The sequence below is a fragment of the Erinaceus europaeus genome, chromosome 12 (assembly GCF_950295315.1).
Source record: "Erinaceus europaeus chromosome 12, mEriEur2.1, whole genome shotgun sequence".
Taxonomy (NCBI): Eukaryota; Metazoa; Chordata; class Mammalia; order Eulipotyphla; family Erinaceidae; genus Erinaceus; species Erinaceus europaeus.
Window position 1 is genome coordinate 23,990,441 of NC_080173.1, and position 16,338 is coordinate 24,006,778.

General features: G+C 37.8%; 1 protein-coding gene across 30 annotated transcripts in view; it reads left to right on the plus strand.

Moving 5' to 3' along the window:
• The window catches only part of MAGI1 (membrane associated guanylate kinase, WW and PDZ domain containing 1), a 721,510-nt gene extending 708,087 nt beyond the window's left edge, over positions 1-13,423 (plus strand). For 19 of the 30 annotated variants that reach the window (XM_060202944.1, XM_060202935.1, XM_060202937.1 and 16 more), the window contains 5 exons: positions 658-751; positions 898-958; positions 2,146-2,289; positions 5,488-5,626; positions 9,873-13,423. In XM_060202944.1, the coding sequence (XP_060058927.1) occupies positions 658-751; positions 898-958; positions 2,146-2,289; positions 5,488-5,626; positions 9,873-10,627 (1,193 nt within the window). In that variant the 3' untranslated portion in view covers positions 10,628-13,423. Of the gene's footprint in view, positions 1-657; positions 752-897; positions 959-2,145; positions 2,290-5,487; positions 5,627-7,665; positions 7,755-9,872 lie in introns of all 30 variants that reach the window. The other 11 variants (XM_060202953.1, XM_060202959.1, XM_060202946.1 and 8 more) reach the window with 1 other exon arrangement.
• Positions 13,424-16,338: the final 2,915 nt, after the last annotated feature.

The following is a 16,338-nucleotide window of genomic DNA, read 5'->3' on the forward strand; positions in this document are numbered from 1 at the left end:
AGATAAGAACATAATTGTATTTATTACATTAGAATGCCTGTGATTTATAAAACATATTTATACACTCTGCTCTAATGCAAGTGTAAAATTAAGTTTTCATTAATGATACTGGATGAAATGTGTCAAGAATTGCATATTTTCATTTCTTCTTTATTAAAAGCCAAGGAGAAAAAGTAAATGTGTATGTAAGTATTTAACAGGACAGTTCTGATTTTAATACTCAGAGGAGGAGATCTAGCATACTCAATAAATATTCCTAATAAATTGCAAGAAATGTTAACAGACACTATCCATATGCACAATTCTGGGAATTAATTATGTTTCTATGCACATGCCATCCTTATGTGATGAGGCGGATGTGAGAGACTCATCAAGACTATCTTGATGGTGGTTTTAGAGCTACATTTTTCTTTAGCAAACTCAATTTCATTGAAGATGTCTGATTAGGAGAAAGATAATGGAGATATACAAATCTCACATCATAGAATCTTTGGTTGGCTCTTGAAACTAAAGTTTAGAAATGCCAGTTAAGAGGGGTTTGAAATAATGACCGAGAAACCAGCTTTGCCATTTAGATAAGGACCTTTTACACACCTCCTAGGTGAATGATGTCTTCTCTGAGTCCTTCAATTCATGATATCCTGTTTCACCTTGCAGAATCTTCGAATGCCACTTTGCTTACCAATGCTGAGAAGATTGCCACCATCACTACAACACACACCCCCTCTCAGCCAGGGGCCCAGGAGACTAGGTCTGATATGACTTTGGTTCCTTTTGCCCCCCCCCCAAAAAAAAAAAAAAAAGAAAGAAAAATTTCTGACATGATGATCTCCTTCCTCTTTTTCAATTTTCTAAATGAGTTGGTGGTTCTTATATTTGCTTTTCTCCCTTTGACAGGAATACCACAAAACCAAAGCCAGAATCTCAGTTTGAGTTCAAAGCACCTCAGGCAATACAGGTAAGAGACATCTCCCTCTCTCTCTCTCTCCCTCCCTCCATCTCTCCTTCTCTCCCTCCCTCCCTCCCTCTCTCTTTCCTTCTAACTTTATGAAGCTATTTTTTATGAGATATATTTATGTAGAACCCTCAGTTAAAATAAATAACCTTTTGTGACAGGATTTGCTAAATAGTACTCACATTAGGTTGTCTAGGAAATGACATTTTATTTTACTACCTTTGTAAAGTATTCCTAAATATCCTTTTCAAGGGGGGAAATGAAAATAAAGAAGTCATAATTGTCTCAAGGATTAGAAATCAATGAAGGTGAAATAGCTGTTGTCTATTTATGATACTTATAAATGTGGTTAGGCCAATAAAAATGTTTTTTTTGTTAAAATGTTTATCAGACTTATATGAATTTCAGGTGAGCTTCAGTGCCAGGTAGTGGCACACCTGGTTGAGCGTACATGTTATAGTGTGCAAGGACCAAAGTTTAAGCCCCCAGTCTCCACCTGCAGGGGCAAAGCTTGAGGAGTGGTGAAGCAGGTTTCTCTCTGTCTCGCTCCCTATCACCCCTTCCCTCTCAATTTCTGGCTGTCTCTATACAGTAAATAAATAAATATAATAATAGTAATAATAATTAAAAAAGGAATTTCAGGTGAGCTCTAGGAGCAAATGTCTTGTCCCATATGGTTGGTAAAGATGGAAGGAGTACAAATAATAACAGAAAGTGAATTTCAGGACTGCTAGGTAATGCACAGTTAAATTGTTTTTACCAACCTTTACCAGAGCTTTCTGAGACCCAACTGTGACTCCCCCTCAGTCAAGATGGGAACAAGTGTTCAAGAGTTTGTTGTTGGCACCCTAATGAGGTGTAGAGCAGCAGGCTAAACATTTTGCAGAATGTTATCATGTAATGAAGAATTTTTCCTACCACTGATGTGAACTGCAACCTCATTGATTAAATTTTAATGTATGCATGTCTGTGTGCAGTCCATAGGCACATTCATGAGTTTTTTCAGATTCTAGATATCCAGGCTGCTAAGGTGAATGAATATGAATAAAAAAATTTATAATTACGAAGAGATGGTAGAGTTTGTGCCTTTTTCTTTTTCGTCAAATCAGCATAGTAGGGAAATGGAAGAGATAGAAATGTGACTGCATAAAAGTTCTCTTTAAATAATTGCACTTAATTTCTTTAAATAGGAGCAAGATTTTTACACTGTGGAACTGGAAAGAGGAGCAAAGGGATTTGGCTTTAGTCTTCGTGGGGGTCGAGAGTATAACATGGACCTTTATGTTCTGCGCTTAGCAGAGGATGGTCCTGCAGAACGGTGTGGCAAGATGAGGGTAAGTAGAAAGAGGACTCTGAAATATATATATATATGTGTGTGTGTGTGTGTGTGTATATATATATATTACATTACAGTGACATAGATTACTTGAAACTTCTTATTCATGAGAATTATTTTCTGTCTTTTTTTTTTTAAAGGAATTTATTTATTTACCAGAAAATTAGTCCTTTCTGGCTTATAGTAACTCTAGGGATTGAACCTGGAACTTTGGAGCCTCAGACACAATTGTTGTTTTGCATAGCTACTATGTTACCTCCCCTGTCTCTTGAATTACATTTTTTTATTTTATTTATTTATTTATTTAATTTATTTATTTATTGGATAGAGACTGTTAGAAATGGAGAAGGGGGGATAGAGAGGGAAGGAGACAGAGAGACACCTGCAACACTGCTTCACCACTTGCAAAGGTGTGCCACCACCCAGCCCCTTTAATTACATTTTTTATGGCTTTCAGAATAATCAAAATGCCTGACTCCTTCCTACCTTAATGTAAAATATCCCTAGTGCATAGCTGTAGATCCTCGGGTTTGATGAGCTCTTCCAATTCTTTAGGATTGTATGGATAATTAAAATCACCTATAAACTTATTAAAGTTACTGTTTCTTCAAACCCATTTTCATAGTTCTTATACTTAATCTCACGAGAAAGCATGTGAGTTATGGGAATTACTAGGTACAGAAGGATGCTTAGAGAGCAGGAAAACAGTGTTGTTGTGCAAATATCGGGTGGTAAATGTCCTTCAGTTTTTGTTTTTTTTTTTTTTTTTTTAGCTCTCACCCATATCTCAGGAATGAGCAATACTGAGAGCCTCAACAAAGGGTCAACAACTCCATCAGGCAACTCAGAGATGCTCTGTAGTTGCCAGAGCTACAAATTCAAAATGGAAAAATGCCAAATGTCTGCTTGCCTGTTTATATGTTTAGTATATGTTAATATGTGTGAATGTGTTGCACTTCTGGACAGATTAGATGGTTAAAACATGAAAAAAGTTTTTTTCATTATAGACAGGTTATACAGATTGGGACACACATAGGAAGCAGTTCAAAATGAATTCTAAGATATCAAGACTTGGAAATTAAGACCAGGAAAGGCAAAAAGTTAATTCACTGGGTCTGATCAGAAAGTAGGTAAACGTGGCCAGGGGTCAGACTCTTAATGCTTGTATTTAGGGGGATAATCTTGACTTTCACATTTTTTTCAAATTGAATATTTAGTGAGATTTTTTAACTAAAAAAATTTTAGTAGGGGAGATAGCGTAATGGTTTTGCAAAGAGGCTGTCATGCCTGAGGCTCCGCAGTCCCAGACTTAATCCCCCACATCACTAGAAGCCAGAGCTGAGCAATGTTCTGGTAAATAAATAAATAAAATTCTTCTTAAAAAATTTTAGAACAATGAGAAATGGTGTTTAGTTAAAATGTAATTTCCAGGGTCAGACTATTTCATACTGACTTCTTTTTTGTGTGTGTACAATTGTTGCCTATACAAGGGAACTATACAGTGATATATATTCCTTTTGTTTAAATTTCAAACACATGGGATATATTTTCCCTTGTCTTTACTCACAATAAAAATATTTTTTAATTGAAGTACCTTTTTTCATGATGTTTCCATATAATGCTGCAACACTCACGAGATATGTTTACATGTATTGTGCAACTTGACCCTTGGAATTTGTTAAGTGTGAATATTACCTTTTTCAGTGCATAAGGTAGTAAACTCCAAGAAACTAGAGGACTTGAGCACTTAACTAAACAGTAACAGGACTCACTGCCTGGGAAGTGGAGGGTGTATTAAGTATTGAACTTTCAAATATAAGGTCCCATGTTCAGTCCCTGGCATCACATGGGTCAGAGTGCTGCTATGATTCTCTCCTCTATTTCTTTTGTAAATAAATAAAATTAGGGAGGAAAAAATCCTAGCAGTCAAATTCAACAGCTTAAACTCTAAAATCAGTGCTCTTCTACCTTTTAGAGTATAAGCCCCATGAGAACAGACTCTTGTCTGTCTTACCCCTTTATCCTGATTCCAGGATAGTAGTTCTGTCACATAATAAAAACCTGTGATCCTAAAGCCAGATGGAATTGTTTCTCATCTGCAGATTCAACTAAAGAAGGGGTTACTTCTAAATTTATTGGCAGAATTCATTGCATCTTGGGCTGTTGGCCTGAGTTCTTCCTCATTTCCTTATCATGAACTTCATAGGGCTACTCACAATATGTCTTAAAGCAAACGAGAATAAAAGAGGACAAATAAGACAGAAGCCAAGAGTACTTTTTAAACATATATTTGAAGTGACATCTCCTCATATTTGTTACGTTCATTTTTCTAGAAGTAGGTTAACAATTTCAACCAACAAGATGTAACTACACAAGATACAAGGATACAAGATACAAGGAGGTTATATATTGGGGACCATGCCTCCAACATCTTTCTCAACAATTAATATTCCTTTACTGCTCTATTTTTTTCTATTTCCCTTTTTCTATCTAGTATGCATTATATGAAGTTTTTAAAATTATTTTTAATTATATTTTTTTGAGTTAGAATGTTATGTCCACAAGGGGAGTTTTTTTTTTTTTTTCCATTGTGCAACCCTAAGTGTCTGAATATTTTCCAGAGCGCATTCAATAGATATTTGCCGGGATAGCCTGAGGGTACTTCTTCCCGAGCTAGTGCTCTCTGGGTTGGAGAGAACTCAACTGGAGCCGATCTAGGCTGCTGCGTGGGAGAGGGATCAGGAACTCCTGCCGCACTAACTTCGCAGGAAATACACTCTGGAACTCTCGGAGCCGGAAAGCAATTTTCAAGTGTCTTTAATCAGAAGAGCAGCTCTTTTTATGGAAACAGGATGTGATATAGAGAGGGTGGAGAGAAAAGTGACTGGTGAAAATCAGAGTGTGACAAGGAGGTGGCGGAGCAGGCGAGAATCCTATCACTGAACCACCAATGCCCTGGAGGGAGTGTGGTGCTTTATGTAAATGTAAAAGTGATTTATGTAAATAGACCAAAGCTTTGAAGGGGATTAAATCTATCCCTATATAGGCATATGGTTAAGCAGAAGCCAGGGGGAGCTGGCATACTATCCAACAGACATTTGGCAAATCAATGAATCAAAGATTTTAGGTTATAAACTACTTCAATTGCTGGTAGAACCCTATTGCAATCTCACTTTATTTTCTCTTGTTTTGGCAGATTGGAGATGAAATTTTAGAGATCAATGGCGAGACCACCAAAAATATGAAGCATTCTCGCGCTATAGAACTGATAAAGAATGGTGGCCGCAGAGTGCGTCTGTTTCTGAAGCGAGGAGACGGCTCAGTACCAGAATATGGTGGGTCAAACTATGAAAACATTCCTTCCTTCCCTGGCATGACTCCATGAATTTGTCTCCAGAACTGCAGCAGGAAAGTCTTTGTTTTCCCTATTCACCAGTGTCTTACCAGCCTTTTGCACCATGTGATTATTTGCCTCGCTTGTTCTAAAATCTCTACACATTTCATCCTTTTGTTTGCTTACATGGACTGGGGCATGGCCTAAGACAAGATCTTTATAGCCCCCTTTCTGATAATCAGAGAGAACATTTTGTCTAGTCCGACCAAGAGCGAAGGAATGTTTGTTTGAACTGTGCCAAACTGTTTCTCAGATCCAATTGTTAGCACAAAATGACTACACTCCTTTTAAGAAGTAGGAAAGCAGATTTCCTGAGTGATACGTTGAGGCACAATTCTCTCTTTTTTAAAAAAAAAATTCTTTTTTTCTTTTTGTTACTTGATGTTTTTATTTAAGAGGCGTGAAAGTTTAAGGAGATTTGGGGGCCTTCTCACGCCTTTCCTATCTGTATACAACACTTCTGCATCCCCCACACCCCTACAGTCCCCCACTGGTTTTTACCCCAAATCAGATCACCTGAGCCCACTACTTTGAAAGAAACAAAACTGTTGATATATTAGCCATATGTTTTTAGACAATAAAGGATGAAATTGATTCCCAGTGCTCATCATGAGGGAAACATGTTATGTATATACCTTTCCTATGGGGAAAGCCAGGTTATATATAGAGTTCCTTTGCATAGTGATAGACATGATTTGAGTAAATGATGATCATTACATAGCTTAGTGTTCTGACAGCAAAATATTGTATAATTATTACATCCTATTTATTTGATATTTTTGTTTAAAATTAAAAATAAAAAGAATTATGCCCTAGATGTAGGGCTTTTTTCCCAACCAAAGGTCTACAAAAGTTTCTATAGAAACTGTGATTGAATTATTCCAATATACGTTGGTCCCCTTTATTAGGGATTTATCTGTTATCACCTTCTTTTCTGAAAGTCATTCTGCGCAATTCCTACTTGCATTTTGAACTTGATGAGATCCTTAATTTAGAAATAACTCAAGGAGAAGACTAACTTCTTTGGAGGTCAGCTTTCCCAGGTGTTGAACATACAGGTACAAAGTGTAAGGGGTACAAGGTGGTGAGTGGGTATCAGATGAAGCTCCTTCAGATACAGAGGAGGTAAATTGACATTAAGATGCCACAACTGTGAACTGTATTAAACCTCTAACCAGTAGGTGTAATGATGCCACTGAAACTGTGTAACATTGTCTCCCTTTTCTGTCTCCCTATGCTTCTGTTGGATGTGATATTTCATTTGAGAGTCATCATCAGTAACCTGTGTACCTTCTCAAAACCTGTGTTTGTTGCACTGAGGATGAAAATCCAACACTAACAAATGTTCTTTGGGCTTAAATAAATAAATAAAGATCTTTTAAATACTTAGTTTTCCAAGAAGGGTTGAACATGCCAGGGTTGTGCTGCTGTAATGTCTCCATGTGTCATTTGGACTAAATCTCTCTAATTCTACTGATTAGAGTCACAAATGGGTTATAATATTAAGTTCCAATATTTTTCTGACTTAATTGGGACCTGCTTCTCTGTGAGGCTATTTTTGTAATGAGTTTTTTGTACTTAATTTAACTGCCGCGGTCTTGGGGGTGGGGGAGGGAGGGAACTCTGTTCTTTTGTTGTTTATTGTTAATGTTCTCCTATGCCAGCCTGTCACTGTTCCAGTTGTTTGGAAAAAAAAAAAAGAAAGAAAGTAAGAAAACAGGATGCATCCATTGTCTGGGTTCTTGAGTCACCTTCTATGGCTGTCTTAAAATGTCGTTGTTCTGATTGCGGTCTCTGCAGCCTTATTTGAGTGTTGCCTTAGACTGTCTGACTGGACAAATAAACTCTCTTTGCCCTATGTTAACAAATGCAGATTTTTTTTCTTTCCTCTTTGTTATAGGGAATCTAAATGTTCAACTTTTTTTTTTCTCTTTCTTTCTCTTTCTGACTGTTCTTGGTGCTGGGCCCTCTCTTCTACAGCGATGATACCTCCCAATATCGCTGCATGTATGAGAAATGAAAAGCTCGGGGAGGCTTGCTTCTACCTAATGGGCCATAATCAAACTACGGTTTGTAGCTCAATCAATACTAGGTGTTTCTGTGCTGTGGCCTAATTTCCTCATTGCTTCTGCTTAGCTCTATTTTGATATGTTTGGCAATTCATTCTGAGCACCCTGCGTTCTTTGAATTGTAAGTACACTGCTGACCCTATTGAAGTCTTGCCCCCTACTCCCTTATCTGAAAGTACACATAAGAAACCCCAGGATTAGGTTTAAAATAGTAATCTAATTATCTTCTCATCCCCATTTCATAAGCAACTGTTTGTGCTAATTCAAGTAGAGTATATGCACTTAAAAAAAAAACAAAATATACTACAGAGATCTTATTTAAGTAAATAGGACTTTTCTAGATAGGAAGATGAAACTTCCATAGCTCACATATTCACCTCTTAGTAAATAGCAACCTACAGGCCAGATCCTATCCATAACTTGTAATTTTTGTTTGTTTGTTTGTTTTGTTTTCAGCACAAGGGTCTAGAGCATAGGTGATTTCACCACTCCCCGGCCGACTTTTCATTCTTTTAATTTCAGATAGATAGAAAAAGGGAGAGACACCACAGCGTGGAAGCCTACCCTTGTTGCTGGGGTACTCCCATGTGGTGCCTGGGCTCAAACCCAAACCATGTGCTGAGCAAGGCCCTGCCAAGTGAGCTATCTTCCAGCCCCCCACAGCCTGTTATTGTAAGTAAAGCTTTACTGATACGTAGCCACACCCATTTCTTCTGTGTGCTCTCTAATTTAGTTACGTCACCAACTGTGTGGCCTGTGGAGCCAAAAATATTATTTGACCCTTTACAGAAAAAGTTTGCCAGTCCCTACTCTATATTTCTGCTTTTCTTAAAACTCACCCTAGATTTCTAAAAATCACTTATGAAATAGATTAATTCCCCAATGTTGACTTTGTTGCCTCCTGAGAGACCCTTAAAGAGTGCCTATGATTTCTTCCTCTTTGTCACTCAGATTGGTCTTCCCCACTGTAGCACATCACTTCAGGCTTCTTGTCTGGCCTGGTGTAGTGTGTTGCGAGTTGGGTCTAGGTGCAACAAAGCATCCCTTTGAAAAGAGTTCTCATCGACTCCTACTTAGAAAACTATGAATTTCTGAACTTATACGAATCTATAAAACTTGCAGTTTTGTGTCAAATAGTTCCATGGTAAGTAGGAGCCCTTCTGGAATGCCCTGTTTCAGATCTATAAATATCTTTCTGTTGTTAGAAACAGTTCAGTAACCTCATGGCTTACAGATGTAATTGCTGCCATTATGTTTAGAATAACGACAGTACTTCTAAACATAAAAACTATCTAAACCCCATCAAATATATATCTTCGCAGTCTCATTTCTACTCCCTTTTCTCTGACAGAAGACTTCCACGTTTTTAAAATTTAAATTTACACAAAAGTAGGGAAATTAATTAATGTACACAAAGATAAAGAGAATGATGACAGCCTTGCGTATATGCCATATTCACCATCTACTTCTGACCTGTATGCTGCCTCTCTAGTCCCCTACCCTACAACCATAGGTTTATTTAGAGTAGAAATAAACTTTGCATACATTACAATGCATACATAAAATTTAAATGTATAGTACAGTAATGTTCTTACCTCCTTGTGTAGCCATTTTCTAAATCAAAACACAGACTATTTCTATACTCCAGAAAGTACCCTCATACTTCTTCAGGTCATTAACTCAGATTATTTTTAAGCAAATCAAAACAACTATTTTTAAAATGCTATTTCCTATCATGAGGGGTGAGGGAAGGGTAGGGTGGGGAGGACAGAAGGGTTGGCTGAGAAGAGCAAGGGCTAATTTTTAAATGGGGATGTTTGATACTTCTAGACAGTTTGGGTTACGACTTTACTAAAATCAGGGTCATTTTTTATCAATATAGGTTCTTTAATTATCTATATTCTGAGTAAAGGAAATAGGCTAAATGCTAAAGCCACAAATACTGGTCTTTAACCCAAACTAGTTACAGTTAAATTAACAAAGACTCAGTTGGCTTTGATTCTGACTGCTCTAACAGTTGTGTGTTTGTTGTGACTAATGGGATCTCAGGTGGGGGAGTGGGGATAGGAACAATAGAGCCTTCTACCAAACTGTTGCTCTCATTTCTCTTCCTTGCAGACCCAAGCAACGACCGCAACGGCCCCTGCACCGCTCCACAAGGTGTTCCGGAAATGAGGGCTGGGCCACTTGACCACCGCCAGCGTCCATCATTGGAGTCCAGTTATTCACCCGATCTTCACAAATCATCACCACATGGGGAAAAGAGGGCACATGTGAAAGATCCAAAAGGCAACGGAGAGTATAGCAGGCAACCCAATGAACATCACACATGGAACGGAACTTGTAGAAAACCTGATAGTGGGACATACAGACCCAAGGACCGGATGCCAGAGGGGCGAAGAGAAGCACAACCTGAGAGAATGGTGACCAATGGTCCCAAGAAGAGATCTCCAGAGAAGCGGAGGGAGGGCACCCGAAGTGCTGACAATACTTTGGAAAGGAGAGAGAAGCATGAGAAATGGAGAGAGATTTCTCCAGAGAAGAGAAGAGAGAGGTCACCAACCCGCAGAAGAGATAGTTCACCCAGTCGTCGTAGGAGGTCTCTTGAAAGACTGTTAGATCAGAGAAGATCTCCAGATCGAAGGAGAGGCAGCTCACCTGAGAGGAGAGCAAAATCCACTGACCGGAGACGAACACGGTCCCCTGAACGGAGGAGAGAGCGATCACTTGAGAAAAGAAACAGAGAGGACAAAGTGAGCCACCGGGAGAGGGAAGAGACAAGTCAGAAGCAGGATGTGGGCAGAAGTTCCAGACATCCCCCAGAGCAGAGAAGGCGACCTTACAAAGAATGTAGCACTGACCTCAGTATCTGAGACACTGAATCACATTCCAACCTTTACCATGTCAAAGGTTCTAAGAGAAAGGCCACAAACCTGAAGTGATTTCATTTCTTACCTAGAGAAGCATCTGATTCCTGGTGACCCTATGAATAGCAACAAACATTTATGCATTTGAAATCTTATAAGAAAAGATATATATGAAAAGTGTGCCTGATGTATAATATTAAAGAAAGTATTTTTAAATGCATATTTTTTGAAGATTATTTGCCAAATGCTGCCCCAAAGGAATATGAATTTTGTTTCTACACAGACTGTAGAATTGCCAAGAACTGTTCCCTTTGGGGGCAGTCTTTATCTCTCCTGGTAAAATGAGGCTGTTGATGATTTTTCTCTAAGCAAGGGAAATCATTGATTAAGTTTAATTAATTTGACATAAACCATGTAGTGGTATAGTGTGATAATTGTAGTTAGTTTTTGCAAAGGTTATATTTGTAAAAGTTGAGGATTCGTGGGATGGATTACAATTTCTGATAATCCCAAAATTATGCAAACTGTATGAAGATACTACTATTGGGAATGAAGGATATTTATAGATAAACTGTACAGCACAAAAAAAGTATGCTCTCAAGTTACAATTGGTTCAGAAAAGTTTGTTCTCTCTGGCCATAGAAAGGCACAGAGAGAAGGTTGACCTCCATTAGCACAGATGGTCAAGTTCATTAGCATCATCAACATCTAACAAGATCTTATTAAGGCAGTGCCATCAGAGCTTTGCTCAGCTACTTGAGGGGATGGACAATAAGCACTCTGTGTTGACTTGTTTGATTTGAAATTGAATGGTAGATGGAATATACCCAGTATGAAGGAGCCATAGGAATCCCTAGTAGAGAAAATGTATTCCCATTTAACTTAACAATAAACTATGTCAGCATAAGCTCATGGTTTTCCTTTGTAAATGCAAGAAGGAGGGGATTAGTGTTGGTTTTAGAAGGAACTTCTCTGTTGATATTTCTTAAAGTGAGAGTTTGGGGCTACTAATTCTTAAAAACGCCAATTTCTCTTTGAACTCATACAGGGAGAAAAAGAAGGCAGGAAAGGCGGTGGGGAGGAAGGGTGAGTCTCCAGGATAATTGAAGAGGGAAAAAAAGGATAAGATCCCGTTGATTCTAGATCTAGTTGCAAACCTGCCCTCATGAACCTGTCATTTTAGTCTTTGCACAGCATAATAAGATAATCAATTTTTATTTTAAAAGGCCCATTCTTTCTGCAGTCCCACAAGTGCGGTTGGGTCAGCTGTAGCTCCAAGATGGTTAAGATGGATTATTGCCTAGCTGAGCCAAAACGTTTGCTTGTACCTGGTGGATCACTACAGCAAACTGCTGCTTACAATTTCTGTAGTACTGTTTTTCATTTTCCATATAGACACAAAACTTTGCAAGTCAATCACTGTTGTTCTAGGGTACTGTTTAAAAAAGGAAAAAATAAAAAAGAGAGAGAAGACCAGCAAATTATTGTGTACAGAGTTAAAATTGTAATTAAGAGCCTGTTAAAAAAAAAAAACAACAACTGTTGCCTTTTTTTCTTTGTATAAAAGAGAATTTATGAAAAAAATTCTAGCTGTGAGGAATGTGGTATGTGTTTATATTTCTGAATATAGAACAAATTCATTCATTGGGATATATTTTAATGTAAACTAAAATCAGGTATGTAAATTTGTTTTAAAGGGAGACTATAAGTAATTCTCTAAAGCTTTAGTTCAGTTGAATATCATCATTTCCTCCACAGTGAGCCTGCTTGTGAATTATTGTTTGTATTCTCTGTTCTTCATTCATTTCTTGCAGTGTGCTATGGACTTAATGCTCTTTCTGTATTGATGAAAAGCAGTATGTGGGCCAATCTTTTATAAAACACTATGCATATATAAATATTACATTGTTCATAGCTTTATTTGACTTATGGGTTTATATATAACATTAGAATGAGTAGATGTAGTTGTGTGAACATTCACAGAACAAGTTCCTTTCCTGGGACATGCACAATGAACATTCTATAACTAAAAGAGAGGAAAAAAATTCTGACTGCTATTTTCATTATCAAAGTTTTCCATACACAGCATACACAGAGCTGTAGTAGTATGGCTGAAAGAGAGTACAACTGAATAATGATGTTCTTTTTCATTAATTTCCTACGAGCCAACTTGGGAATTTTACTCCTCAGGCTTCACTGCTAAGATTTTTTTTCACTATTTCTATCAAAATCTGTGATGTTAAGTGATTGCAGCTTTCAGTTGGGAACCAGAAGTTTAAGTGAAAACAAAGTAGTTTTTTTTTTGAGCACATCCTGAAGTTAATATCTTGCTGTCTTTTTTTTTTTTTTTTATCATAGATGATATTTGACATTTTTTAAATTTGTGTACCATCTACATGGTCTTATCTTGGTTTGGAAAGACTTTTGGTGTGGCAGTTTCACCTGAGTCCCAACACCCTAAGTATCTGATTTGCTTTGGGAATATTGTACTGTATGGCTACTCTACATTAAGCAGGAAGATAAAAGTTTACTTTAAACTACTGTAACCTTAAATTGGAGACTAATTCTTGTGACCCTGTTTTCCCTAACCCCACTTCATGTAAATGCCTTGATGAATATTTTTGTATGATTAAATCAAATCATTTAGGAATTCTCTCCCACCCAATACATAGCTGATACCCAGAAGAATGTGTGTGGGGGGGGTCAATACCCTACTTGTATTTTTTAAGTTTCTTTTGTGAAAGATTTTTTAATGCATTTTTACTGTAAAAATACATGGAAATGTATGCATTCCATAACCAGTGCTGCTTTTGGATTGATAATCTTTCTTGTGTCAGTTTCGTTTCAAAGGTATTGGGGTCAAATAATCAAGTGAGAGTGTCTGGCTTCCAACTCCATGAGTTAGTGGGCCATTCTGCTGAGAGAAAAAGAATTACAGCTTTGTAGCAGGGAAGTGTTGCTATTGAAGATGTAGTCTGTAGATCAGTTGTGTTATAGTCATTAGGAAATATATTAGAAATGCAGTTTTGCAGCCCCCACTCTAGATCTAGACCTACTGATTCAGAATGTGCCTTTAGCAATATCCCAAGCTTATTGTGTGTATGTGAAAGGTCTTTGTTTCTGATAGAGAGCAGAGGTAATAAGGTATAAGAGACCACGGCACTACAGCTTCCTTCAATGCCATGGAGGCCAGACTTGAACCTGGGTCATGTACATGGCAAAGCAACACATTATCCAAGTGAGCTAGTTCACTGGCCCTGTATCAGAAAGCTTGAGTAGCATAGTATTGCAAAACCTACGAATGATAAGCATAGTCTACCAAGCCAAGAGCTTCATCAGTTCATGTAAAACGTATAAACATAAGAGCTTATCACTTCCTGTGTAACTGCAATTTACTGTTACTTATTTTCATTAAACAGCACTGGTTTTTGTTTGTTTTGTTTTTGCCTCCAGGGTTATTGCTGGGTCTTGGTACGTGCACTATGAATCCACTGCTCCTGGAGGCCAAACCCCCCCCCCCCCATTTTATTGGATAGGAAGGGCAGAGAGGAGGAGGAGATAGGGAGAAACATAAACAACTGCAGTCCTAGTCCTGCTTCACCTCTTGTGAAGCATTACCACTTCAGATGGGGAGCTGGGGCTTGAACCTGGACCCTTGAGTGGATCCTTGCACTTACTACTATGTGTGCTTAACCTGGTGCACCACCTCCTGGCCCTTAAAACAGCACTGTTTTGTTCTGGTTTATAGTGAGTGAGGGATTAAACCTGAGAGTTCAAAGCCTTAGGCATAGACATTATACTCTCTCTCTTGCCCTGTATTGTGATTTTGAGTAAGGTCTTTAATATTTTTTTAATGTTTGAGAAGGATTTTCTGCATGACAGTGACTCTTCTGCTGTTTATCTTGTGCTGGCTTATTTCACAATCAAAATGAAGAAAAGATTTTCCCATTCTATTAAAATGGAAAAAGAAAGCCTTCTGTTTTAAACGCAAAGTTAAATTAACAGTGGAATTATACCCTTGTTATCTTATACTTATGTAAATCAAAATTAAATAACTAATGAAAATAAAATAAAAACAAAGTTAACAGTGTAGCTCATACTAATTTACTATTATAATAATGCCTAACAGTGTTTTGAAATATGAAACAAAAGTGCCGTGCTGTAAAAATTAACATAAAAACCATCTCAAAGCATAACTTGGAAAAAGAGTTGCATATGAAGCTACGAAATACTCCTAATTAATTGTACCAAATGCAAAGTTTAGCCAATTAATAACATGCATCCTGGTTTGATCATATAATTTCTAGTAACTTTACAATTTCCTTCATGCAGGTTTCCCCCCTTAGTGTGACTTGGTTGTTAGAGTTTTCTTAAAGGCTCTAAGCTGCTGGATGTTCAAAAAAATAACTGTGTTTAGTAGGAGGGCTATAATCCATTCCTGTTGCTGTCCTTTATTATATTTTATTTATTTTTTTTACTTTTTGCCTTCCTGGTAACTATAAACAGTGCTCACTTCCCTACTGTCTCTTTTGTTAAGGAATGGTCCCTAGCTTAACAGACAATTGGAGCAATTTGGAAAGCCCTTATATTGCACAAGCTCTTAGCCTTCCACACTATAAATAGGCACACTAAAAAGAATGTGCCGAGATTCAGTTTTTACTGCCAGAACTGTCCCTGCTGGTGGTCAGTCCAAGACCACCTTTGATGGTCTGCATTAATCATGAAAGGGAGAACCCTTTCAAGTTCTCCTGGTGATTTTTCTTAAAATCAGATGTTATTAGCAGTGTGGTGGTCAGCACAATAAGCTCTGCCACTTTGAGAATATACACCACTATAAGCTTCTCAGAAAAGAAATGGCGTAAGCTGAAACCTTTGCAAAACAATTATTTAGTGTGACTTAAAGATGTGTGCCTTATAGTGAGCAAGGACCTGGGTTCAAGCCCCCAGTCCCCACTTGTAGGTGGGAAGCTTCACAAATGGTGAAACAGTACTACAGGTGTCCCTAATTCTTCGTTCCCTCTCAATTTCTATCTCTATCCAGTACATAAATAAAATTTCTAAAAACAAGGAGGGTGTCTTCTATGAAAAAAATTTTTGGACTGGTTCCTTCCAGTAGTATCTTTGTCCACTGTGGAGCATGGAATAGGATGATTTTACTTTAGAGCAAGCAATTGGTGATGAGAACCCAAAGAATAAGATCTTATCTAAAATATGATTTAAGCAAGAAGGTTTTAGTAAGTATGCAAATATTTCATGTGACCATTTTCCTCCTTTTCTTCCTGGCTGAAGCCTCCATTGGCATCCCACTTGAGGAAATAATGATATGGTCTGCACTCATAAATAGCAGATCAGTAAGTTCTGTCCTTTTTCGTATATTTATTGCTTGGGGAATAAAGTTTCAACCTCAGATCATAGAGTTTGAAGGGAAAGTAGTTCTGAATAGCTAATATTTTCTACATGTACAAGTAGGCAAGGCTTATGACTCTGTTTCTCAGATTGAGGAATAACTGCATCATATGTGTGGTGACACTACAAATACCCACTTCCTGATGTTGAAAAGATAACAGTTGGGGGAGGGGGGTGCTGGCTGGTGGTTTACCTAGTTGAGCACAGGTGTTACATTGTGCAGGGACCTGGGTTCAAGGATCCAGGCCCCATCTACAGGAGGAAAACTTCAGGAGTGGTGAAGCAGTTCTGTAGGTGTCTCTCTGTCTCTC